Source organism: Calypte anna, chromosome 7 (assembly GCF_003957555.1).
Source record: "Calypte anna isolate BGI_N300 chromosome 7, bCalAnn1_v1.p, whole genome shotgun sequence".
Taxonomy (NCBI): Eukaryota; Metazoa; Chordata; class Aves; order Apodiformes; family Trochilidae; genus Calypte; species Calypte anna.
This window is the reverse complement of record NC_044253.1, coordinates 6,755,710-6,780,039: the sequence shown is the minus strand read 5'-3', so window position 1 is coordinate 6,780,039 and position 24,330 is coordinate 6,755,710. Positions and strand designations below refer to the sequence as shown.

At 38.7% G+C, this 24,330-nt stretch overlaps 1 protein-coding gene across 1 annotated transcript; it reads left to right on the top strand.

The window, feature by feature from the left end:
* Positions 1 to 253: 253 nt before the first annotated feature.
* RAB3GAP1 (RAB3 GTPase activating protein catalytic subunit 1) lies at positions 254 to 23,656 on the top strand. Its single transcript, XM_030454644.1, has 24 exons — positions 254 to 315; positions 394 to 449; positions 1,013 to 1,088; positions 2,369 to 2,501; positions 2,718 to 2,796; positions 3,454 to 3,573; positions 4,228 to 4,393; positions 5,193 to 5,292; positions 7,641 to 7,722; positions 8,351 to 8,419; positions 9,126 to 9,199; positions 9,868 to 9,960; positions 11,197 to 11,366; positions 11,714 to 11,812; positions 12,146 to 12,318; positions 13,388 to 13,442; positions 13,711 to 14,076; positions 16,086 to 16,223; positions 17,443 to 17,670; positions 18,167 to 18,263; positions 18,356 to 18,459; positions 18,570 to 18,682; positions 19,764 to 19,866; positions 22,757 to 23,656. The coding sequence occupies exons 1-24, from the start codon at positions 298 to 300 to the stop codon at positions 23,000 to 23,002; spliced, it is 2,958 nt and encodes a 985-aa protein (XP_030310504.1). The 5' UTR covers positions 254 to 297; the 3' UTR covers positions 23,003 to 23,656.
* Positions 23,657 to 24,330: the final 674 nt, after the last annotated feature.

Sequence of the window (24,330 nt, the reverse complement as noted above, 5' to 3'; positions counted from 1 at the left end):
ACGTTGTTTAAACCCACTTGGGCCGTCCTTGACGGAACCGGAGAGACTTTGGGAACCGTGAGGTAACGCCCCGCCGAGCAGCGCCTGTGAGGCACGGAAGGGCCGCCCGCGCCTCCCCGCCTCCGAAGGGCTGAGGGGAAGGGTGTCCGAGGGATGCTGTGGCTCCGCTAAGTGGTGAGGTACCGGAGCCAGGAGGGGCTGTGAGACGGCGGCGATTGTCCCCGGGGCGGGACGGGACGGCTGGGACGGCCCCTCCGCCGCTTTCCCGTCAGGCTCCGAGCCCGCCAGCGGCGCAAGATGGCGGCGGACAGCGATGTGAGTGTCTTTCTCTCCTCTCCCTTCCCCGTCCGGGCGCTCTCCGCGCTCACCGCTTCTCCCGCTCTCTCCCCGCAGCCCGAGTCCGAGGTGTTTGAGATCACGGATTTCACCACCGCCTCCGAGTGGGAGAGGTAGGGTCCCGCTCCCCCTCATAGTGGGGGGATCACGGGGGAGGATCCGCCGTCTCTCAGCCCCGGCCCGCTCCTGCTGAGGGGGAGCCGGAACACCCGGGAGGCCTCGTTTGCCGGTACCCGCTGGTACCCGGAGCCTGGTCCCGACGTGTTCTTGGGTTCTTAATGCATTATTTATTTATTTATGTATTTATTTTTCGAGTGACGATGTCTGTGACAGAAGGAGGCAGAGATCCTCAGCGTTGCGTTTTAAATCTTAATTTAGTTGGTAATTCTGTGTCAAATGCTTATTTATCAGTGAACAACACTCGTAGCTGCTAAAAGTAAGATGTCATCTGAAATGTAAGCATAGGAGGGCCTATTTTATTTATTATTATTTGTTTAGTATAGGGTAACGATTGTTTTTTCTTTTTACTGGGATGCTTTCTGTTGTTCTTTGTTGCTTTGGGGTTTTAAAAAACGAATTCCATAGTAGGACAACATACTGCCTGCTTTTAGGGAGCTGAATTATAGTATAAGCTTAGTGTTTGGGAAATATTAATGCCTCTCCCCTTTTCTAATAGGTTCATTTCAAAAGTAGAAGAAGTATTGAACGACTGGAAACTTATTGGGATTCCTTCAGGCAAACCTCTAGAAAAGGTTACTGCTGCTCTCTTTTCTTTTAGAAATACTAACTAGCAGTACACGTGTATATGCTTACGTGTATTGCTGTTTTCTTAGTTGTGGCAGGTAGTGATTTTCATTGGGGAATTTTGCTTGTAAAATCAGGAATTTGACAAGGAGTTTCTGCAAACCTATTGCTGGGCTGCTTGCTAAGCATGATATTTCCCTGGTGATGCTGGATCTTCATATAGCGCCGAATTATTTTTTTTTACTCACAGTTTTACATCTGAAGACATGGTTGAAGCTGTTCTAAATTCTTAAGGAGTTTCTTTTTGCCCTGCCTTGTGCCTTTGTCATGCCTCATGTAGGTGTGGTTGAAGTTTGCTTAGTACTAGTGACTCAGTGTGTTTCACAAATAGGAAAGATGTTTTTTTCAGTGTAATTAGAGTAGTAGGTAGTGCTTTCTCAGAGCTGTAAAATGCAGAAGAAATTGCTGAGTTCTTCTGTATACTAGTGCAAATAAATTCAGCTATACCAGATTGTATTGCTACTGTGTTTCCAGAAGAATTTTGTGATTATTGGTTTTAGTCAGGGTACACAGTGTTCAGAATGAAATTTACTAATAAACTAGATTTCAACCTTAGATCTCAGGGTATCCCTTCATGTCTTCTTTTCTAGACCTCTCTTCTTGATTTGATACCCTATACAGATCACAGGGTTGTCCAACTTGCTTTGGTTTTAGTAGTAGCATACAATGCTGTGGAGTGATGTTGATTTTTTCCTAGGACCTTCCTTATGATGTATTTTTACTTAAAAATCAATTATCTGAACATGCAGAAGTTTTGCAAATTGTAGATACAGAATAAATTATTAGTGAAAGCATGTTGTATTCAAAGAAAATATTAAAGTAATGATGCCATAGAAGGATATAGATATAGATACAGATCAAATCCCAGGTGGGAAAGTTTTTTCTTTGGGCAAAGTTGTGGGTGCATATGCTTAAGAGGCATAGCTGCAAATGAGAGGATACATCTGCCTCTTTGTTGCCATATAATTCTGAAGACTTATCAGGGGAACATGTGGTCTCTGAAATGAGCATCATTATTGGCAACGTGGCTTTTAGCATTTAACTACCTTTATAATGAGTTGCTTTGAGAATTGGTTGGTTTTTTTTTTAATTAAACCATGCGTAGCTATTAAAGAATAAAAAAAACCTATTAAGAAACCTTGTAGATAAAGTAGGTAGTATATACTTCTTAAGGTTTATGAATGTCAACCTAAATGTATGTGATCAAGTAATATTTTTTTACATGCAGGGTGTATATACCACAGGAACATGGGAAGAGAAATCTGATGAAATCTCATTTGCAGACTTCAGGTTCTCCATTACCCATCATTATCTTGTGCAAGAACCTGGAGACAAAGATGGGAAAGAAGAACTGGTAGAAGGTAGCTGGTTCTTTTGCCCTTTTATGTAAGGATTTGACAAAAGCAATTTCAGAACGTGGAATTCACAGTGCATTGATTTGCTGCTGTGTGAAATTTGCTGGGGTTTGATGGGTGTGATCTCACAGTTCTGCTTTTAGTGTGCTTTGCATTCAGCAAATTGCTAAAGTCAGCAGAACACATCCTGATGCTCTTCTTGAGTACCATTTTTTTCCACAGATGCCCTTCCTCTGCCTATGCAGGACTTGCTGTGCATGAACAATGATTTTCCTCCCAGAGCTCACTGTCTGGTAAGATGGTGAGTATGCTGTCTCATGTCTCTAATATAAATAAGCACAGCCACTGAAAAATCTTTGGTGCTGGAACAATCACTTGTGTATTTTCTTCCATTAAAAGTTAAAGCTTAAGTGAAATTATTCTTTGTACTGGACACAGGAAAGGAGTGCAGAAAGAGCCTCTGTAACAGGATTATCTGGGTTTTTTTCCCCCCAAAATATTTTTTCTGAATTTTATAGAATAATCAGGTTATTATATCTGTACTGTCTAAATGCATTCTCAAAAAGGAAAGCTGCAGCACCATAATAAACAGCAGCACACAGGTTCGTAGTAATGCAAAGTGTTAGCACATTACTGGAGAGATTGTTTCTATGTATGAATAGTTACAGTTGTTATTAACACAAAAAACTCAGGGCTGATGGACCTGAAGGTCCTCACATGATTTTGAGTGCCATGGTTGAATGCTGTTAAACTCTGGTATTTTGTGATGGGAGAATTTTCATCACTTGGTGCCCGCTCAGTTCTTGACCTCCCTAAAAGTGGTACTTGCATTAGAATAGAAGACTCCACAGTCCACTGGGGACAAACCGGTTATTAAAGTTACAATATTTCTTAAAGTTCTGTGTTTCAGCTGGCTTTCTAAAAAGAGAAATGTGCTTTTTTTTCTCTCTGCCTTTAGGTACAGCTTGCGTGAGTTTGTGGTTATTGCTCCAGCTGCAAACAATGACGCAGTTCTCAGTGAATCCAAGTGTAACCTTCTGCTGAGTTCCATTTCCATTGCACTGGGGAATACTGGCTGGTAGGTAAAAGTATAAACCTATTTTCTGTGTCCAGGTAAAACTAGCATATTGCTATTATGACAAAAAAGTATTCAGTTCCTAGCAAACTAGGTTCAGATGTTGTTGTATTTGCACCACAATTTTGTTACAGGAGGATTTAAAATTTTTTTGTGTGGTGGAAGCTTTGAAAATCTTGTTGAAAATACTTGTGGTGGTTTTGATTGGTTATTGTTTAAAAGCCTTAAGGGCTTTGAAAAGGTGCTGTAAGTTCTTGGAATAACTGGTATGCAAAAAAACCCCAAACTGGTATACCAAAAAAAACCCCATCTGGAATACAAAAAAAGCTCGTATGCAGCTTTCGGAAGATGATTTTTTTCTCAGTGTGTGGCAACAACAGCTTTCTGATCTTCCTCAAAAAGTATGTAGACTGAAAATTAGGTAACTCAGGTAATGGTAGGGCTGTGTTTATGATATGGCAGTTTATAGGGCATTCCATTTAATGGTGCAGCTGGCGTTATTTTTCTTTGATTCCTCGCTAAGCGTTTTAAGCTGTGTTCCACTAAGAGAAAACTTACTCTAAAGAACACAAAATGATGTGAAAATACCTAGCTAGTTTTAAAGACTACCAGACAGCATGACATTTTCAATAATCATGAAATACTCATGTTTTATAGTCAAATACCACTATTTGTGCAAATACATCATAAGTGGCGACGAATGTATGTTGGGGAATGTCAGGGTCCAGGAGTTCGAACTGACTTTGAAATGGTTCATCTTCGCAAAGTGCCAAGTCAGTATACTCATTTATCAGGATTACTGGATATCTTCAAATCCAAGATTGTAAGTGCATCTGATGTTAAGAATAATTATTTTATTACCTGGCTGCTTGTAGATTCACTTCTGTCTTTTAGGGTTTGTGTTGGGTTGGTTTTGGGTTTTTTCTTTTGTAAGGATGAGGCTTACACTGCCGATACCAACAAAGTTTTTTTCCAGATACTGCCAGTATCTAGTGATAGAATGAAAACTGATGTCTCTTGGTTCCTCAGTGTTACCACCTCCTCCCATTTTTATTTTCCAATGTTGTGTGAAAGAAAGCCTCAGTTCCATAGTCTTTTTGTAGCAACTCCCCCAGACAAATTATGCTGATATTTAAAAGGAAAAGGGAGGGTTGGGATGGGTTTTTATTCTAGTACTCTGTGACTCCCCATAGCTATTAAAGAGAGAAGAACAAGGTGATGAAATAAGGTGATGAAATGTGAGGATTCTGAGTGAACTGCTTGTTTATGGAATGGTATGGCTGACTGCAACACTTCATTACTCACATTGGTAGCCAGAAATCTCATCAAAATGCTGAGAAAACAATTATTTAATGAAAACCTAATATATTTGGTGTCAGAATTACTTCTGAATTACCAGTTAAGTGGGGCATATGGATGTCTTGTGTATTTTACAAAGCTTATGTGCTTACTTTTACCTGTAAGTGTCTTGTTGAGCACTGGCTCTTCTAGTAATTTTGAAATGTTGCCTTTCTGATATAATGAGCTCTGCTAGAAGCCAGAATAACTAATTTATGTTCAAGGCCTGGGCTGTTTGAGAGGATGCAACCTTTACACTGAATTTTTTCTCTAATATTTTCAAGGGATGCCCTTTAACACCACTGCCTCCAGTTAGCATGGCAATTCGGCTTACATATGTGCTTCAAGACTGGCAGCAGTATTTCTGGCCACAGCAGCCACCAGGTAGGAGATTTGTGTCCTCTGAGTATCCTGTTTTAAAACAAAACAAAACAAACAGTAGATGCTAAAGCAAATATTTGGGTATCTTGCCAGAAGAATTAAAATGTTTAACTCTTTAATAGGACAGGCTTCAGTTACATCTGAGTACCATCCCACTCCCTGTGATGGGCTAGCAAGCCTAAAGCTGCTCTGAAGTAATAGCTTATGGTTGTGACAGGTGTTTTGGTTAGGGCTGTGCCTAAAAATATGTTTTTTTATTATCATTTAGAGACATAGTGATAGTTCTAAAATGGTGGTATCTTGTTTGGAGAGAAAAGGGTGACTGTCTGGATCTTAAAGAATTCTGCCCTGAATTACATAGGGAAACTTTTGGATTCAGGCTCTAGTAGGTGCTAATATGTCACAGGAATATTTGTCAATAATTTCTGTAAGTTAATTGATATTAATACTTCAGTATTTAAGTGTTTTAACAATGGGAAAAGCAAAGATATTATATGGACCTCACTTGAGGTAAAATTTTGGGGTTTTGCTGTCATTGTTTACACACTGCTAAACAAGCCAAGCAGATGATGGATTTATTTTTTTAGTGCAGGAAAAATTCTGATGAAGCTTTTTATTACAGTAGCCTTGCATGAGGGGAAAAAAGGGGAAAAGTAATGTATAGATTTAAATCTAAGAATATGCACCAAACTTGGTTTATACCATACTATGGTTTATATCATAGTGATGCTATTTAGGAGAAACAGAGCAAGTTTGCTGACTTGGTAATCTCAGTGTTACAATTGTTTGTTTGCTTGGTGATTGTTTTCTTCCTTGGGTTTCAAGGCTTTTTTTTTTTAACAGACCTATCAGAAAATAAATTATAAACTTCTTCAGTTAGATAAATCTATGGGAAAAAAGGTAGATGTGAGTTCCTTCTTAATGTACATTTCTGTTAGTGATGTGGTATTTTAGGCACAAGGTGAAGAAACAATTAAAATCTTTAAGATCTATTTGTGGCCTGGGTAGTAGTTTTATGTAACAAGGTTAAAGTATTTAGGGCACACTTAGAGGGACAGAACCTTAGGGACATTGGTCTGTTTTTTTTGCTTAAGAAAAAATAATTCTCACAGAAATCAAGTGTATGTTGTGAGGAAGTCTGTAGTGAAGTTGCTCCTGTGTGCTTTGTATGTAATGACTGTTGGGAATATATTTAAAGATAATCCTGTTCTTTAGGGTCAGACAAAATCGGTGCTTTTTCAAGTGGTAGTTTCTCTTTTTAAACTTAATTCACCTAAAGAGCCTGGAAAGTTTGTTCTACAGATTTCTTATTTTTGCAGACATAGAAGTCAAGTGTTTTTTGTAGTCTTTCTCTGCTTTGCTGTAGTTACTCCCTGAGTCAGAATCCCTGGTGTGTGATGAATGACTTGTGCCACTCTGATCACTTCTCTTCATTTGAGGAGTTTGTGTAAATGTTACTCTTTTGGAGGATCCTGGTTGAGGGAGCTATGGCACAGCATATTGCAGAAACTGGAGATGGACAGCATAATTTTTACTGCTGCTGCTATGTGCAGCTGTGGTTTTAATGTTCATTTGTAGAACCAGACCTGTGCTTTATTACCCTTATTCAATTAGCTCTTTAAGTGAAACCAAATAATTTAAATGTGCCTTTGAAGAGAAAATTATGTAATTATCCAAATGCTTTATCTAATACCTCACTTGTTTTGTATGCAAACAGTTTGCCAGATGCATTTAGAACTGAGGATCAGACACTGTCAGAACATTATTTTAATGGCCTAACAATACATCACTGCCCATTTAAATTTCTGTTCTATGAAAGGTGTCAATTTATTGCTTATATGTTTGAACATGTTAAGTGGCTGTTAAGGATGCTGAGAGGCATTTTTAAGTATCTGGGATAACAAGGAATCTCCCAGATCATTTAACTTTAACTGCAGAAGCCAAACGTAGCACTTTTAATAAAATCGTAAACCTTTTAGAAGGAGTCAGATTTTGACCCTGGAGTCTCCCTTTTCTTCTTGGAATTGATTTCCTGCCTAAATGCTTCTGTGGCAAATTTGTGTCTGTTCTTGTGTCAGCATTGACTTTAAGGCTGCCTTTATAGCTATCATCATTGCCTGTATGAAGGGAATAACCTCCCCTCAACATGAATGACAATTTAAGGTGCTTTTTTGAATGTTAAAGTCTCATCATTACTTCCCAGATTCTTCTAGAAACAAGCACTTGAACCATATGCTAGTATTTAATTTTCATAGCTTTGTCATCTTAGCTGTTCAGCTGTTTTGTGGTCATCCTACATGCTGCAATGTTGTTACATAAAATCTGTATGGAAAATGTATCCATCTTTTCAGATATTGATGCTCTGGTTGGGGGAGAAGTTGGAGGCCTTGAGTTTGGAAAGTTACCATTTGGTGCCTGTGAGGATCCCATAAGGTAAGAAGAGAGTTCAGAACACTGTTTGTATTCTGGAGATATGGATTCCAATGGAGGAGTTGAGATTGTGTTACTTCAAATCTTAGCTTTGCCAGCTTATCACTTAGTATGTCCCTAGCAGGTGATTTATGATGATTTATGGTTTATTCAAGTGCATAAGAAACATCTGTGAAAAGTAAAAGTCTAATAGCAAATAAAATAATTTGCAGAAATTGTCTAATGATATCCAGGGTTCTCTTCTGAACACCCCATCACCACTTAGCAACTCTAGGAATCATTTTAATGTATTAGTGTTTAATGCTGTAGGCAATTCATGTAGGCTGTGCTTTCTTCTGAACCTGGATACCTCAAATACAATGCAAATTTCTGCCTCTGTGGAGGGGAGCTGTGAAAGAGCTGTATGCCAGGTACTAGTAAAGTTTAGTGCAATACTGGATGAGATGCTGCAGAAAAACCAGCAGAATATATGCAGGGAGAAAACTCATTGGAAAATATGCACAGTTCTGGATGAAGCTGCAAAATACATAGAGGGACTTAAATATGAACCATCATAAATACCTTTCAAGAACTATGATGGAAAGAACATTTTCTGCTAGTACCTAAAGATTTAAATCTTGTTTTGTTTCAGTGAGCTTCATTTAGCTACCACATGGCCTCACCTAACAGAAGGTATAATTGTGGACAATGATGTTTATTCGTAAGTATTTTGTCTGAATTGCAAATGTCTAGGAGTGTACTTGCTAACTGTTGCATTTGATTGACATCTAAAATATGTTTGGCTTTGCATGTGAAAGAGAACCCATTTGGAGGAATGCTACAGTCAGTTGATAGAACATCTCATTTGGGAAAACACCTTCGTTTGGAATGCATTTCAAATAGTGAGAAAATGTTCTTGTATTGTTACTCAACAGAATGTACACTTCCATTTTTGAGCATATTTTCATGCTAGATTTAAAACCTTTGTGCATATGTCTTGGAAAATCTGATAATGGCTTGTGCAAAGCAAAAAGAAACAACTGACATCCCTCTCCCAAAAACTATCATCCAGATTTTCTGCTAAACCTAAAGAGGAAGAACAATGTATACTGATACTTAATAAAGAAGAGAAAAAGTGGTTTATGGTTTTAATAATGAAGAAATGCATTTTTGAACATCAATACACTTTAAAAGAAGACAGTTTAGTTGTAACTGAATTGTTCTCATGTGGTTTTTGTTCATGTTATGTATGTACATGAGAACAGTGACTCTTGCTTGCATTTTAGGATGTTTGTCATGTTCTTCTATGTAATGTATTCTGTGGCTTCCATGGCCTCACTGGCTATGACATTACATTTGCTGAGGGTGTGATACTCCTCTTGCATTCTTTTGGTGACAGCATGACACTGGCTTTGTTTTTTTTAAAGTGATCTGGATCCTATGCAAGCACCCCAGTGGTCTGTGAGAGTCAGAAAAGCAGATAACCCTCAGTGTCTGTTGGGTAAGACATCAGAATTCCCTATCTTCTCTTAAGGCTTTTAAGCTACTAAGTGATGAAGTTAGGATTGAATTGTCGATTACCCAATGACCTGTGTCCTCAGCCTCTTAGTTTTTGAGTAGGCAATAGTTTGGGCTTCTTCTTCAAGAACACAAACTTCTAAGTTTCTCTTTTAGGGTATTTTGTGTCCACAAGCTACCACAAGCTTCCCTGCTATTCTCTCTTCCCAGAGAATAAGCATTTACTGTCTGTGTTCAGAGAAAATCTAGATTTCACAGAATCTTTACATTTTATTAAGTGCTTTTTGCATATATCCATTCCTTAGTTGAATTAATCTGTCTGACAGAAGGATTGGGATGCTTGGAAAGATGTGCTGTTGTCCATCCCCACCTTTTAGCTTGTGGGGAAAACTTTCCTCTTGCTTTGGGTGAGGAAGTGGGTTACAGTGTGTGGAGAACTGTGCTTTGGAGAGGTGATTGACAGCTGTGTAGGCATGCATTTTCCTAAGCATTAATTGGGTGGTTTAAAGGTATTTGTGCAGCAGAACAAGTTGTCGTGTTATTTCAGATGAAAAAAAAAAAATTAGTGTCTCTTGGACTTCATTTTGAGTCAGCTTATTGTTGGGTTAGGTGTTGAGTAGTTGTTCCAGAAACTTTTTGTTTCTTTTGTAGGTGACTTTCTTACTGAATTCTTCAAGCTTTGCCGTCGGAAGGAGTCAACAGATGAGATACTTGGAAGGTCTACATTTGAAGAGGAAGGAAAAGGTAAAATCTTTTTGATTTGTGCTACTTGCTTTTAAGTGTTTCATGTTATTTTACCTCCCCTGCTCCCTTTTCCTCAGTTCAGATCAATTGGTGTTTATGCTTGCAACTCTTAGGCATTTTTCTGTAATATTCCTGGTAATTTTCTGGTGAGTGCTACCAGTTATAATGTCTCATGAATTCCAGACAAGCTTAGCTCCCACATCCCAGAGAACACATCTCAGAGACTCTGTTACAGTTGGCTGTTTTTTTTCACTGTAAAGCAAGATTTTAAAATTTGTCTATGATGTACAAGCATTGGTATTGAGCACACATCAGAGAGATTTGTCTACATCACTTCATGTGTTTTTGTATTTTTTCCACTTTATTATGCTTTCTGAAGTACTATGCAGTGCACGTTTTAAATGGCAGTTTAAAAGAGTCTTTAATCTGTTTGGAAGGCTTTGCTGTCATTCCTTCTGTTTTGAGGAATTCTAAGGAAAAATATAAAACCCAAACAAACCAAACTTATTTCTTCATTCCAACAGTATAGATACTGATGTCTTTTTGATTTCTTTGTCCCTCTCTTTTGCTTTTCTTGCTGCTTGTGGTGAACGTTCCCTTCCTTCCTGCCTCTTGTCACCTTTTCTTCACTGCAAATATTGCCTGTATCAGTGTATTTTGCTTGATTATATTTGGTCTTAATTTTGAAGGAGCTCACTATTTAGTTTACAAAGGTATGAGGCTGAGTAGGGAGTGTGTTACTCCTAGTGCTTTACATACAGTCTCTTTGCCCTTCTTACCTTTAATTTTCATGAAATGTTTGCTAAGATGAGTTTTTTTGGCTTCTGGCAATTAGTCACTTAAATTTGTCTGCCCTCTTTTTAATGATGTTAATTCATTTTATTGCAGAGGTTCCAAAGTTTACCAGCAGCAAGTCTAGAAACAATCTTTTGATTTGAGGAGCTTAGCTGAGGACTCTAAAACAAAATTATGCTTATAGCCTGTAAGGTCATACATACAGTGGTTAATACTGGGTTTATTTAAGGCTTATCTAAAGCTTTAGCATATGCCTGAGCAGTCTTTGTGACCTGCAGTGTATTCATTGGTGTAATGCATAAACAAAGTTTAAACACTGGCTCTTCAACATAAGCACAAGACAAATAAATTCAATATGACAGGTGAAATTTTAGAGAGATGATCTTGTGAGTTTTTTAGTTTAATTAACTGTATTTTATTGCATTTTATTTTATTTTACAGAGGTTGGTGATATCAGCCATGCCCTGTCAAAGCTGACAGAGCCAGCACCAGTCCCAATCCATAAATTATCAGTCACAAATATGGTTCACAGTGCAAAGAAAAAAATCCGCAAACACAGAGGTGTGGATGAATCACCTTTAAACAATGAAGTTCTGAACACCATTCTTCTGGTAAGTGAGCTGTCCATGCACATGAAATTTATATACAAAATTTTATATAAAGCATTTATATAAAACAGTCATCCATTGATGCATTTTGTTTATAGGTTACAGCAGAATTATAAATAAAAGTGTCTGAAAACACATTGCATTTATCAGCTGCTTGAAACAGCCTAAATTGTTACACATGTGTGCAACATAAGTAGACTGAAATTGAACTCTGAATTCTCCCAACCATTTCGTTTATATGGGCTGCTGGTGAATAGCCAGTGGTAGCTTTGTGTAGGAAGTGGGAAAAGCAGGAAAAACATACTAATGGAAGTTGAGTTTTTAAAATCTATTTTTCCTGTTTCTTCAAGTTCTTATTTCCTGATGCTGCTGACAAACTTTCAGATGGATTTGAAAGCAGAACTAGCACATCAGCAGGAAACAATCCTCCTCCAGAGAATGAAGATTATGTAAGTTTTATCAATGGGCACTCATAAGAGACAGAAAGCCATTTGGAGTCTGTGTTCATAAAGAATTTGCTGTAGTTGCCCTGTGTCTTGTAATAGATAATTTTTGGAAAAAGAAGCTTAACTTTGTGGAATGTCTAGATTGAAATAGGGAATTTTATAATGTTTTTTTTCCATTTGATTGCTTTTTTCCTTCCAAAGACTTTAGTTATTGGTAGCTTGTACTTGCAGGCATAACATACTAGTTATCCACTTGTCTTGACAATTGGGGAAGAGATCATACGGTTTTGGAAAAAATGTTTCTGCATTTCCCCCTTTTTTTTATTTCTTACATAGAATCTCTTCAGTCAGTTTAAATCTGCTCCTTCTGATAGCCTCACATACAAACTAGCTTTATGTCTTTGTATGATAAACTTCTACCATGGAGGAGTAAAAGGAGTGGCACATCTTTGGCAAGAATTTGTGTTGGAAATGCGGTACAGATGGGAGAACAACTACCTTATTCCAGGGTAAGAATGGTTTTTTCTTTTGTTGCTTTGTCATAGAAAATATTCTTTGTTTCAGGAACAGAGTGAGTTCAGTATAAACACACTGTATGAGTTTTTTTAATTGCAAGTGCTCTCCACTATTATCCTACTTGCTTTAGAACAGGAGAGGATACAGAGTAGGGAAAAGCATCTGTGCCTTCCTTTGATATCTTCAAGATGCCTGGAGAAGCTCAAGTTAAAGTGCACTCCAGTGTGCCAATGAGGGTGAAAAACAAACAAGCTTATGGAAATACTTGGCTTCCAGTTGATAATTAGATAAAAATGAAGGAGCTCATATAACACAAAACACCTTTGCTATGAGGTGTTATTTTTGTCACTTTTCTAAGGAAGCTGTTCTGGTGTAATAATACCCTTTCCAGGCAGCTAATGCTGTCTGAAGTGTTCCAACCCTTCCAGGTTATGTCTGCTGCAGCAGAGCTTGTTGCACACCAAATGAAGGGGTCTGTCCAGATGAGCTATCTATGTAGAGCAAAATCTGTCCTGTTTTGGGGTTTTTGTTTGGGGTTTTTGTATTTGTCTTTTGGGGTTTTTTTGGGGGGCATTGGGGGTGGTTGGGGTGGTGGTTTTTTTTCTAATAGGATGGATTGGCCACTTATTTATAGGATCATAGAATGGAATATTCCCTAGTTTTTACTTTCAGATAGTTACACTAACTGATAAAATAGAAGTTGAAATACAGAGAGATCACTATCATTGCAGTTTAAAAAGTAGCTGGAGGTGCTTAATTTTGTGTTTTAAAAATTTAACTTTTAACTTCCAAATGGAGAACTGACCTGGAGATGCAGGGCATGTCAGTACAGTACTACTGAGAATGATCTCTGAGCTTCAGAAGTGACCTCTAGAAAATAAATCTGGGCTTGATCAGTCACCAGCTTGTCTTCTGAGACTGTAGAACAGCTGCATATCTGGTGGGGGTGGGTTCAGTGTGGAAATTTGCCCCTCTTTTGGGTTTTATATGATTTAAGACCACATGTGTGGGAAAGATTCAGCTTTATAAGTGATAATGGTTACACTTCTACCTTTTTTTTAGATTAGCTAATGGCCCTCCAGATCTGAGATGCTGTTTACTTCATCAGAAACTTCAGGTAAACATCCCAGATTTAAGAATGGTTTTTCTGCTGAGGAAAATGTCAAAATTACAGCAATATATTGTTGTAAATTTTTAGTGGGGCTTGTATTTTTGAGTCTGGACTTCATTTCTTGGGAAAATCTTTACAAGAGCAACAACTTCAGTGGAACTGTTATTTTTTAAAATTATTAAGGTTTTCTGGTAATTCTCCCAAGTTTTTCTGTGACGTTGTTTCCATAAGTAATTGCTAAAGAATTATTTTTTTTTTCCCTTTAACTTGTTAGATGTTAAATTGTTGCATTGAAAGAAAGAAAGCAAGAGATGAGGGGAAAAGGGGAAGTGTGTCTGATCGTTCACCTGGTAGTTCTGGTGATGCTGGAAAAGGGGCTGAGCAGCCTGGAGATAACCCTGATAAGGAAAAAGAAGTTGGCAAGTCCTGGGAATCATGGAGTGACAGTGAAGAGGAATTTTTTGAGTGTCTGAGTGACACAGAAGATCTTAAAGGCAACGGGCAGGACAATGGAAAGAAAGGAGCAAAGGAAGGCAACAAAGAGCCTGTGAACTTCAAACCAGAGGGTCGTCTGCATCCACATGGGAAGCTGCTGATGCTGCTGCATCCAGGAGAGCCTCTCTACATCCCAATAACACAGGTGGGGTGGCAGGAGCTGAGCCAGGTGTTTGATGTGACCCTCATGTAGTGTGGGTCATACTCAGGAGTGTGAAACTGAACGCAGTGTGGATCAGCCCCTTGTTCCAGCTCGTTAAACCCACTTGTGTGCACAGTCACCAGCAAACCCAAACTGGTGCTTTATTGTCCACTTGTCTTTGTTGATTGATAAATAAACTGGGGGTGGCCTGGTCTGCTGTTAAAATTGCTAAATGATTTTGATCTCAGGCTTTCTTTTCCATCTTTAAAACTTGGTGAGGCTGTTGAAACGAGATCTCACCTTCTCTTTGTGTTTGAGAAAATGGATCTCCTTACCACATTGCACTCAAAACAGTTTTTTAAAACAAGAATTAAGCAGTCTGGCCTATCTTAAATTTAGGTTTCTTTTTATTTCCAGCTCTTCAGGGATCTTACATCCCCTCCTTACTTTCTTTCCTGTAAATTAGGAACTGCTATTGTCTTTCCACCATAAAGATTTCTAGCTGACTGACCAGACTACTAGTTCAATTTTACTGCTGATTTGATTTGAATTGATTTGATTTGATTTGAATTGATCTTATTATTTTATTTTATTATTTTCCTTTATTTTCCTTTATTTTCCTTTATTTTCCTTTATTTTCCTTTATTTTCCTTTATTTTCCTTTATTTTCCTTTATTTTCCTTTATTTTCCTTTATTTTCCTTAGTTTAATTTATTTTAGTTTAATTTATTTTAGTTTAATTTATTTTAGTTTAATTTATTTTAGTTTAATTTATTTTAGTTTAACTTGTTTTGATTTGTTTTAATTTTTGATTTGTTTTGATTTTTGATTTGTTTTGATTTTTGATTTGTTTTGATTTTTTATTTGTTTTGATTTTTGATTTGTTTTGATTTGTTTTGATTTTTATTTAATTTTAAATTTTATTTTATTTAAAAATATTTTTATTTTTAATTTTAATTTTATCTTTATTTTTAATTTTAAAATTTATTTTTATTTTATATTTTGTTTTTCCTTTTAAAACAAACCAAAATGTTTCTCAGCTCATATCTAAAATGCCTTTTCAGCCATCAGTTTTTGGTATCACTGTCTTAAGGCAGGTTTGTCATCAAGCAGGTACAGATGTTGTCTGACACAGACTTTCCTGCACAGTGAAACAGGGGTGAAACAGGAGCAGTGGTGTGAGAGGAATCGGGTTGGAATCAGCCATGCATGAGGAATACCTGATTTTTCAGTCACCTGAGGAGTTTTTAATGAGTTGTTTGGCATGAAAGGAATGAGAGAATCAGGCAGAATGTTGTCTGTTAGTGCTGGTGTTAATGGCAAAAAGTCTGCACTGCTTTAGGGGAATTTTCATCCATCTTAACAAAACAGGAACAGGTGAATCCTTCCTGAACTCTGTCTGCATCCTGGCATTGTAGCAATCTGTCTTTGTGTTGTTATTGCATACTCAGGTTGTTTGGGTTTTTGTTTTTTTGGGGTTTTTTGTTTCTTTTTTGTTTCTTGTTTTTTTGTGGTTTTTTTTTTTTTTTTTTGTTTCTTTTTTCCTGTTTTTGTTGTTTTTTGTTTCGTTTTTTTGTTTTGTTTTTGGTTTTTTGTTTCTTTTTTGTTTTTGTTTTTGTTGTTGTTTTTTGTTTTTGCTTTTTTGTTGTTTTTGTTTTTGTTGGGTTTTTGTCTTGTTTTTTGTTTTTTGGGGTTTTTTGTTGTTTTTTGTTCTTTGCTTTTTGTTTTTTGGGGTTTTTTGTTTTTGTTTGTTTCTTGGTTTTGTTTTTTGTTTCTTGTTTTTGTTTTTTGTTTTTTGTTTTTTTTTACAAAATGTTTTATTTTATTTTATTTTATTTTATTTTTTTTAGGGTTATCTTCAGGTACACAGCTGAGCAATACAAAATTCTTCCTGCCTTTGAGTACCAATAGAGTGGAAGGAACTTTCAGTGACAGGAATCTTCCCTTCTCCTTCTGTAGCAGGACCTAGCTCTAGGAGAGGCAGTTGGTAAAGCTGTTTTTCCATGTTGCAGGAACCAGCCCCCATGACTGAGGACTTGCTGGAGGAGCAGTCTGAGGTTCTGGCAAAACTGGGGACATCAGCAGAGGGTGCTCACCTTCGGGCACGCATGCAGAGTGCCTGCCTGCTCTCAGACATGGAGTCTTTCAAGGTACTGCTGCTCAAACAATCATGTGAGACTGCTTTCTTGGTCATTAAATTATCCCTGGTACTTGTGGTGAACAATTCTGAAGGTTTTTCTAACTAGTTTATTTTTTTTTTCCCCCACACACAAAAGTTTCAAAGTAGTTTAGAGTTGAAAAAACCCTCTTGATAAAGCCCTGTTGATAAAACTGTTCTTCAGTAGGAAGGATGAGTTATTTAGACAATAAACAATAAAAATAAAGTAAAAAATAATAAATGAGTTATTTAGAAATCCTGATATCTGGTCATGAAAATGGGACTGGAACAGCTTGTTTTGGTTAATTTATGCCATTTCTTTTCTGAGCTCAGTAGAGGGAGCTAAGAGTACACACACAGGATCTCAAAACTCTGAATATTAAAGATTGGAGGTTCTGTCTTTATTTTAATTATTGCAATGTTACTTTGCAGTAAAAGGACAGCTGCACTGTAAAGCAAGAATATTTGCAGCATATCAGTATCAGTTTACTAGCAGGGACTCGTCAGATATATGGAGTAGTTTTATTTCCATGATGCAAGTGAGCTAGAAACTCAGAATATAGAAATGTAATTGGAAGTGGAAGTGCACTCAGGGTAGGGATATTGAATAGAAAGCTGGGTTTCCTCTGTGTTTCTAGATGTGTAGAGGTATTTATTTGTGAAGGTTTTTTTCTTTGGGACGTTTTTTTTTTTTCATTTCTAGAGGAATAAGAAACAGTGAGTTTTGTTACTGGAGTGTTAGAAGATGAGAAGTCAGTGTCAAAAGCATATTTATACAACCCAGTGATTCTTCTAGGATTGGCTGCTTTAAGTCTTCAATGGCATAAGCTTCTACTTAAAAATGTAGAGAAAATTCATATTTATTGCATGTACCAAGTACAGTTTGAAGCTTTATTTAGCAGTATGATTTTGAGCTGGCCTGAAATAAGTGGTGAATGTACTGTTTTGAGGAGATAAAAGGAAGGTTTGTTTGTTTTTTGTTGATGGTGTGGGCTTTCCCTCTCTGTCACTGTCTTGGTTTATACTTATTTTAATCCTCTTAATCCTCAAGAACTCATTTCTAGTGTAGAGTTTGCTGACTGAACAGAATTCACTGAGTTTTGTCCCCTTTGCCTATGATCTACCCATTAAACCCTACTGCTTTCATTCCCAGCTTATTACATTTTTATAGGATTTTTCCAGGCAGACATTTTCTCTCTTCTCTATTCCAGGCAGCTAATCCTGGCTGTTGTCTGGAGGATTTTGTGAGGTGGTATTCCCCTCGGGATTACATTGAAGAGGAAGTGGTTGATGAAAAGGGCAACATAGTAATTAAGGGGGAGCTGAGTGCCCGAATGAAGATTCCCAGCAACATGTGGGTAGAGGCCTGGGAGACAGCGAAACCAGTGCCAGCCCGGAGGCAGAAGAGACTCTTTGATGACACCAGGGAGGCAGAAAAGGTAAAAATCTCTGTGGGGAGTGAGAGTCTGATCTATAGCAGCCCTTTCTCCCTGCAAGATGTAAACCCTAAGACATCACTGCACTATGTTCTTGGCATTATTAAATTGTTTTGTACATGGTTTAGGGTTAATCAGAAATTCTTGCTGCTGGACAGTGTGCTTGAAGTATCTGAAATAATTAGTGTGTGGACTGTAAGTTTGCAAGCTGTTTTACCTAGATACTTTGAATTATTAGTAAATAAAACAGATTTTTATCTGCATGAGTGTGTTAGGAAACTGAAGGGTTCCTAAGACTTATTTTTTAAAGTTTCATTCTAACCTGTTGGAACTGTAAACAGTCCCTAAGGATTCACATAAAACTGCCCTTTGGGTTCTGTCTTACAACAGTGCTCCCTTCTTGTGACTGTTCTCTGATAGTACTCATCTCTCATAGTTAACTTTGTCTTTGGGAAGTAGTTTTGTTCACTAAAATATTTAAAATTTTCTTTTGTTCCAGGTGCTTCATTACCTGGCCATTCAGAAACCAGCTGACCTTGCAAGGCATCTCTTGCCTTGCATCATCCATGCAGCTGTACTCAAGGTAAAGGAAGAAGGTAAATAATGTTTAATAATACATTATGAAGATATTTTAAGGTGAACACTGATACAATAATGACAACTTCTTTATTTCTTTTCCTCCTACTAGAAGCACTAGAAGATATATCTTCAGTTAAGAAGATGATTAAGCAGATAATATCCCATTCCAGCAAAGTTCTGCGATTCCCTAGTCCAGAGGACAAGAAATTGGAGGTAAGGCTTTTATACTGGCTTGAGAAACTTAATGAAAATAGAGTTTTAAACTGTTCATGGAAGTGTTAAGGAACCTCTGCTAAATTTTCACTTCTGTTAAACTCCTGCAGGAAATCATAGCTCAGATTATGAGTGTGGAAGCTATCATCGCCAGGGCCAGGTCTCTGAAAGCAAAATTTGGGGTAGAGAAATGTGAAAATGAGGAGGAGAAAGATCTACAAAGGTGACTTTTTTTCTTTTCTCTCTTTTGCCTGTTTTTGTAGTTTAAAAATTCAGGAGAGATGAAAGTGGTGCTAGCACAGAACTATTAAGGAGTCATTTCGAGTCATTTCTAGCTATAGAAGTCCCTGTCCCTTGATGCCTGGAGGTGTGATATGCTGGTAACCCTAAGTGCCCCTCTCTGAAAACATGTGATAGAGATTATTTCCATTTTAATTAAATTTGTTTTTATCTTGGCAGCACTGGGGATTTCACTTTTTTTTTTGGTCATGTCTGTAAAAGATGCATTTGACAAACTTCGTCACAATAGAGGTAAAATTAGAAGAATTAGCAATTTAGTTTTCTCCATAACTAGTATGGAATGAAATACCCCCAAAGCTACATTTTCTTATTCTAGTTTCCTTCTTATTTGGAAACATGTCACTCAGGAACCATATGAATGTGGTTGTTCCACTCCCTGCTGCCAGATTATTTACTACTTGGTGCTGTGCAGGGAGGGAGAGGTGACGTTTCTGTAGTAGATGTGGGGAGTTCAGAGGAGTGATGTCTGACCAGTGCAGTATCTCTATGCTCAAAAAAGATGTCACATTGTGACATTGTGAAGGTTTTTCATGTTGCATTTACACATCTGTGCTAGGAGCCTGGGTTCCCTTTATAGTTAATTGAGAAAAGGTCCTTTCAGGGGCTGAATTGCAACCTGGGTGCTAATTGGGCCTGCTGCTGGAGTTGCAATGCAAACAGCTGTATAGTTCTGCCTTTCTTCACCTTCCTGGGAGGTTTCACTCAGGTTTGTTTCTGCCTACATTGTCTGTGAGAGAACAGCTGCTTGTATTAGCATGAAGGAAGGAGCAGCAGGAGGGAACAACTGAAGGCTGAGGAGGGTTTAGTCTTTAAAGTAGAGGGTAAGGAGTGAAGGAATGAAAAGGTGATTATAGTGTGTCAGTGGGATACTGAGAAATGTCTTGAACTTTCAGAACCCTCAAGAGTGTGGAGAACAACCTCACAGGAAACAGTTCTGGCTTTAGATTCACAAACTGGGTACTGCTGAAAATTAATCATTCCTTTTTTCCTTTTCCTACCACCAGATTTGTCAACTGCCTCCTGGAGCAGCCAGAAGTGTCAGTTATTGGTGCAGGAAGAGGACCTGCTGGCAGCATTATTCACAAGCTGTTCCTGAATGCTCAGAGGGTAAGAGAGAGCTCTTGATTGCTCTGCAGATGCTTCTAATTTAAGTACTATGGGGCAAGGAGTCACCACATGATGCCAGTTAATTTGTCTGAATATGTGCCTGTATTGTCATAAATGTGCTTGAGGTTTCTTTTTTTTCTCATGTTCAACATGATTTTGGCAGTACCAGAACCTTGCAAGGCAAAAGAAGAGTAGATAACCTGGGTAGACAGAGGTGTCTTTGATGTATGATTTCCTTCAAATGGTAACATCAGTAAAGCTAACATGGCACAATATATGGCATTTTTTTGATGTTACACAGGATATGCAACATCACAGCAAGATAAGTGTGTTGGTTGTTTCAGAGGGGAATGTTGAGAAACATGTCATAATATTAAATATTTTAAGAGTAACTTTTTAGACTGAGTCATACTTGGAACACCTGGGATTTCTATTGTGGGGACTGGTGTGCTTAGGAAGAGTTTCAGTTCTTTCCCAGTACAACTCTACATTCAGTTTACTTATTGCCAGTGTTGCATCTGCTTTCTGGAAACCCTTCCCCAGCCTATACTGGTGTAAATATTCCCTTTGTTTCTTAAGCAGTCTGTGTCATAATTAGCCTTAAAATATTGATTTCCAGACTTCCTGGACTGCAGTCAGCCTTCAGTTTTTGTCAGAATTACACCTGGTCATAGCATCAAATTACCTAATTAAAGTTTAACTGCAGTGGTAATAATAAGGTAGCAGATGTCTTAGAGCCTGAAATCCCATCTGGAAATTATTGCTGTAAGAATGATGTGATTGGGTAAGGTAGGGATGCTTTTGTAATAATCTGTATTTTGCAGTTCAGCATAAAAAGGACCATTCTGAAAACAGACCACGGTTATTCTGAGAAATGAAAATCAGAATATTTATTTTATCCTTCTAGTCTCTAATGAGAACTCTGGTTGCAAACCTCAGCATGCCAAACAGCCTTAATTACAGGTGTCCCTGTAAAGCCTCAGGTTGTGCCCTGTAAGGGTGTGTAAGCACATGCACTTGCCTTTTTAATACTGAGGCTTTGTGTTTTAAAGCTAAGTTTCTAGTGTTGGTGCTGAATAAAGCTGTGTGTAAATCTCTAGGGTTTTGTTTCTTCTGGAACATCAGTAACTAAAGTTAGGTTACAGATACTCAGCTGCTAGGAGCTGCTCACTGCTCACTAAGATTTCTTCGTGGGTCAGGAGCTAACTTGCTACAAAAACCCTCTTGTGTTTCATCTACTATGAACTATTTCAGTAGAGAGCTGCTGGGTAAATAGAAGTTTGGTGACTTCCTTGTTGTTACCTTTGGAACCTGGACTTCTCTCAGTGGGCTGTGTAAAATGTGTTACCTTACATTTTCTCAGGAACTTTATAATAGGAAATGCATGTGTTTGGAAGTAGAGTGCATGATGTCTCTTAAACCTACAGTCTCCTTCTAACCTCTTGTAAGTCACCTCTGACTTGCCTTTGTTTCTGTCTTTCATCACTGGTTCTTTTCTCATCCCTTTCCAAGCTGACTGAATCTTCTGATGAGGTAACCAACTTTGTCCCTCATTTCCTACTCATCTTCCCTAGCAGCAGAGTGGAACCTTTTGGTAGATGTAGTCCAGTAGCCCAATTTAATTTGTACTGTTGTTCACATAGGAAGCATAAAAATAATTTTGTGTTTTCAGAATGGTTTTTCATCATTCACAGACTTTATTTTTAGAGTCTTAATGTGTAATGAAAAGAGAGAGGAGTCTTTAAAAAGAAACTGTAATGAAAAGAGAGAGGAGTCTTTAAAAGAAGCCTAACCAAACAAAAACAACCAAGCCAAACACATTTCTTCAAAGGAACACTAACATTTTAGATGCTGGGATCTGTGGTAATACCTTTATTTTTATTCTTCTCTGTTGCTGTCACAGTTTTTTGTTTATTGTACAGCCAGATGTTTTGGGGGGGAGGTAGTGGTGGGAATGCCTGAGTGTCACAATCGTGGACACCAGAACTTCCTGAAACTGCTGAACTTTCTGGACAGAGATGAGAGAGGCATGGGGATGAACTGAGTGAGGAAGTGTAGCACAGGGAACATCCTCTCTGTTGGTTTCCTGGAACTGCTCCTGTGGGAACAAGTGGTGCTTGTCCCTGCTAACCTCTGCTGTGGCACAGGCTGCAGGGCTGAGCAGTGCTGAGGCTGGGTCCCTGTTCCTGGGGAGTGTTGGAGGGAGAGAGGTACAGTGGGGCCCCTTAGTGACACTGCCCATCTTGAGCTGTCTACACTTAAATTAGGATGAGATTAGCATATTGGGGTGTGTGTGTATGCATATGTAATTAGGGAATGTTTATTGGGCTGATATGGAGTATGCCAGCCCTCCTCCCAGTACTCAGGCTGTAGTTTTGCTGCTTCCTGGCTCTGGGGCAATGAGCAGGGCTGGAGTTGCATGGACCCTCACTTGCCCTGCAGTGTGATCCCAGGAAGCCTCTTTGGCCATGGGAAGCACACAGCAAGCAGGATTTTGAGTCTGAAAAGGAAGGTGATCTTTTTTGTCAAGACTCCAGTAGTGGTGTTGGTTGTTTTTAAAAATGAGTCTGGCTTGGCCTTTTGTAGCCACAGAGAGCTGAGGAGAGAGCCCTGCTTGAGAAAGGGACATTTCTTCTGGCCAGAACTTGGCCTCACACTGTCAAAGAAGCCTGGAGCTCAGCCTGAGCTTCACCATCCACACATGAGGGTTCTTCCATTCGATTGTCCACAGTTTATTCCTTGACATCCCATGAGTGTCCTGCTCCATGTGCACATAAAGCCTTTTGATGTGCTGACCATTTCTTAACCTTCCTCCTAACGAAACATTTTCTGAACCCTGGCGCTAAGAAACCGCTCTCCCTGTGACCCTCTCCCTGCTCTTTGATTTCAGGCGCCTGCAGCACCTCCTCCTGACGAGGAGCTGAGGAGATCGGGTTCCTCAGAGGAGCGCAGACAGCCCCCTGCAGGGGCTGTTTCAGATTTCCCCCCTCCCACGGGCCGGGAGGTGATCCTGCGCGCCACCGTCCCCCGACCCGCCCCCTACTCCAAGCCGCTCCCCCAGCGCATCTACAGCGTGCTGACCAAGGAGGATTTCCGGCTGGCAGGTGCCTTTTCAGCAGACACCACCTTCTTCTGATGTCACAAACAAAAAACCTTCTTTTTGTCCTTCTGGGAAGTTAAGGCTTTTGCAGACAGCGGCGAGGAGACCAGGACAAAGCTGAACTGGCAGCTGAAAAGGATGCTGCAGGGACTCTGAGCTGGAGGTCTGGGATGGCTTCACAAGTGGTTTTAATCAGATCTTCAGGGAAGAAAGTTTTAACCATCTCTGCTCTCTGCCCAAAGGATGCTGTTGTTTTTTCTTTGCATTATCTTGTTTAATACAGGACATGAATGGGCTGTATGCAATTATTTCATGTTGAAATTCATGCAGAATGTGCTGCTTTACAGTTCTCAATCAGACTTTATCAAGTGACATTGGTCTACTTAAATTGATGTGCAGACATTAAGTAATTTGTATTTATTGCTAATCATTAATATTGAGCCCAATATCTTTTGGTTAATCACTAAGTTGCAAATGCCTCTAAAATTCTTTAGTTTAAACCATACAGTACATGTGCTAAACTCTCCTAGCATTGCAGTTGTCCACCAGGATCTTGTCTTGGATGCTTCTCTTAAACAGAAATAAATATATTTGGGGTTGTAAGTGGACAGTAAGCCTGATAGCCTTAAGTGGACCACTGATGCTTTTGGAAAGTTTGGCTCTTGCAGAGAGGGAAGGATATAAAACTCTGTTAAGGATACACACAGAGGTGTTTCACTGTAAGCAACCTGATGGTATTTCCAGGGACAGTTTGAGGGCATACTGTGTTTTTGAGCTGATAAAACAATTCTACCAGCTGCTGTACATGAACCCCATGCAAACACTCTGACCTGTATGTGCCAATGTTGTTTTACAGTGACCTTTGTGCACTTTAGTGAGAATCAGCAAAAGATCAGCTTTACAAACTTTACAAAATGAAATGTAAAACCAGCTCCAGTATTGATGTTACTCAATAAATCTGAACTTATCATTGGCTCTCAGCCTTCTCTGGGAAGAATCTTGTTTGTAAAACTGCATTTTAAGTGTCTTCCTTCTATGACCTGACCTAGGAACAGCGTTGCTTATGACTACAATGAGCAGAGAAAGGTAAGGTCTGTCTCAGGTAAGCCCTAAAGCTGCCTTGAGGGGGGGCTGTCAGGGGCTGGAGGGTTTCATTCAGCTAAAGCTGTATCAAGTAGAAATACATTTTTTCAGGTTAAGGAGTTAATTTTCTTCAGAGAAAATCTTACTACTTCAGTTTTGCTGTAGTTTAGCTGAGGCAAATTTCCCTGATAAAATGGATGACAAAGCCCAGTTTGGCTTCTGTTTAACAGTCTAGCTTCTTTCAAACAAACTCCTCTAGGCTAATTACTGAATAAGTACTG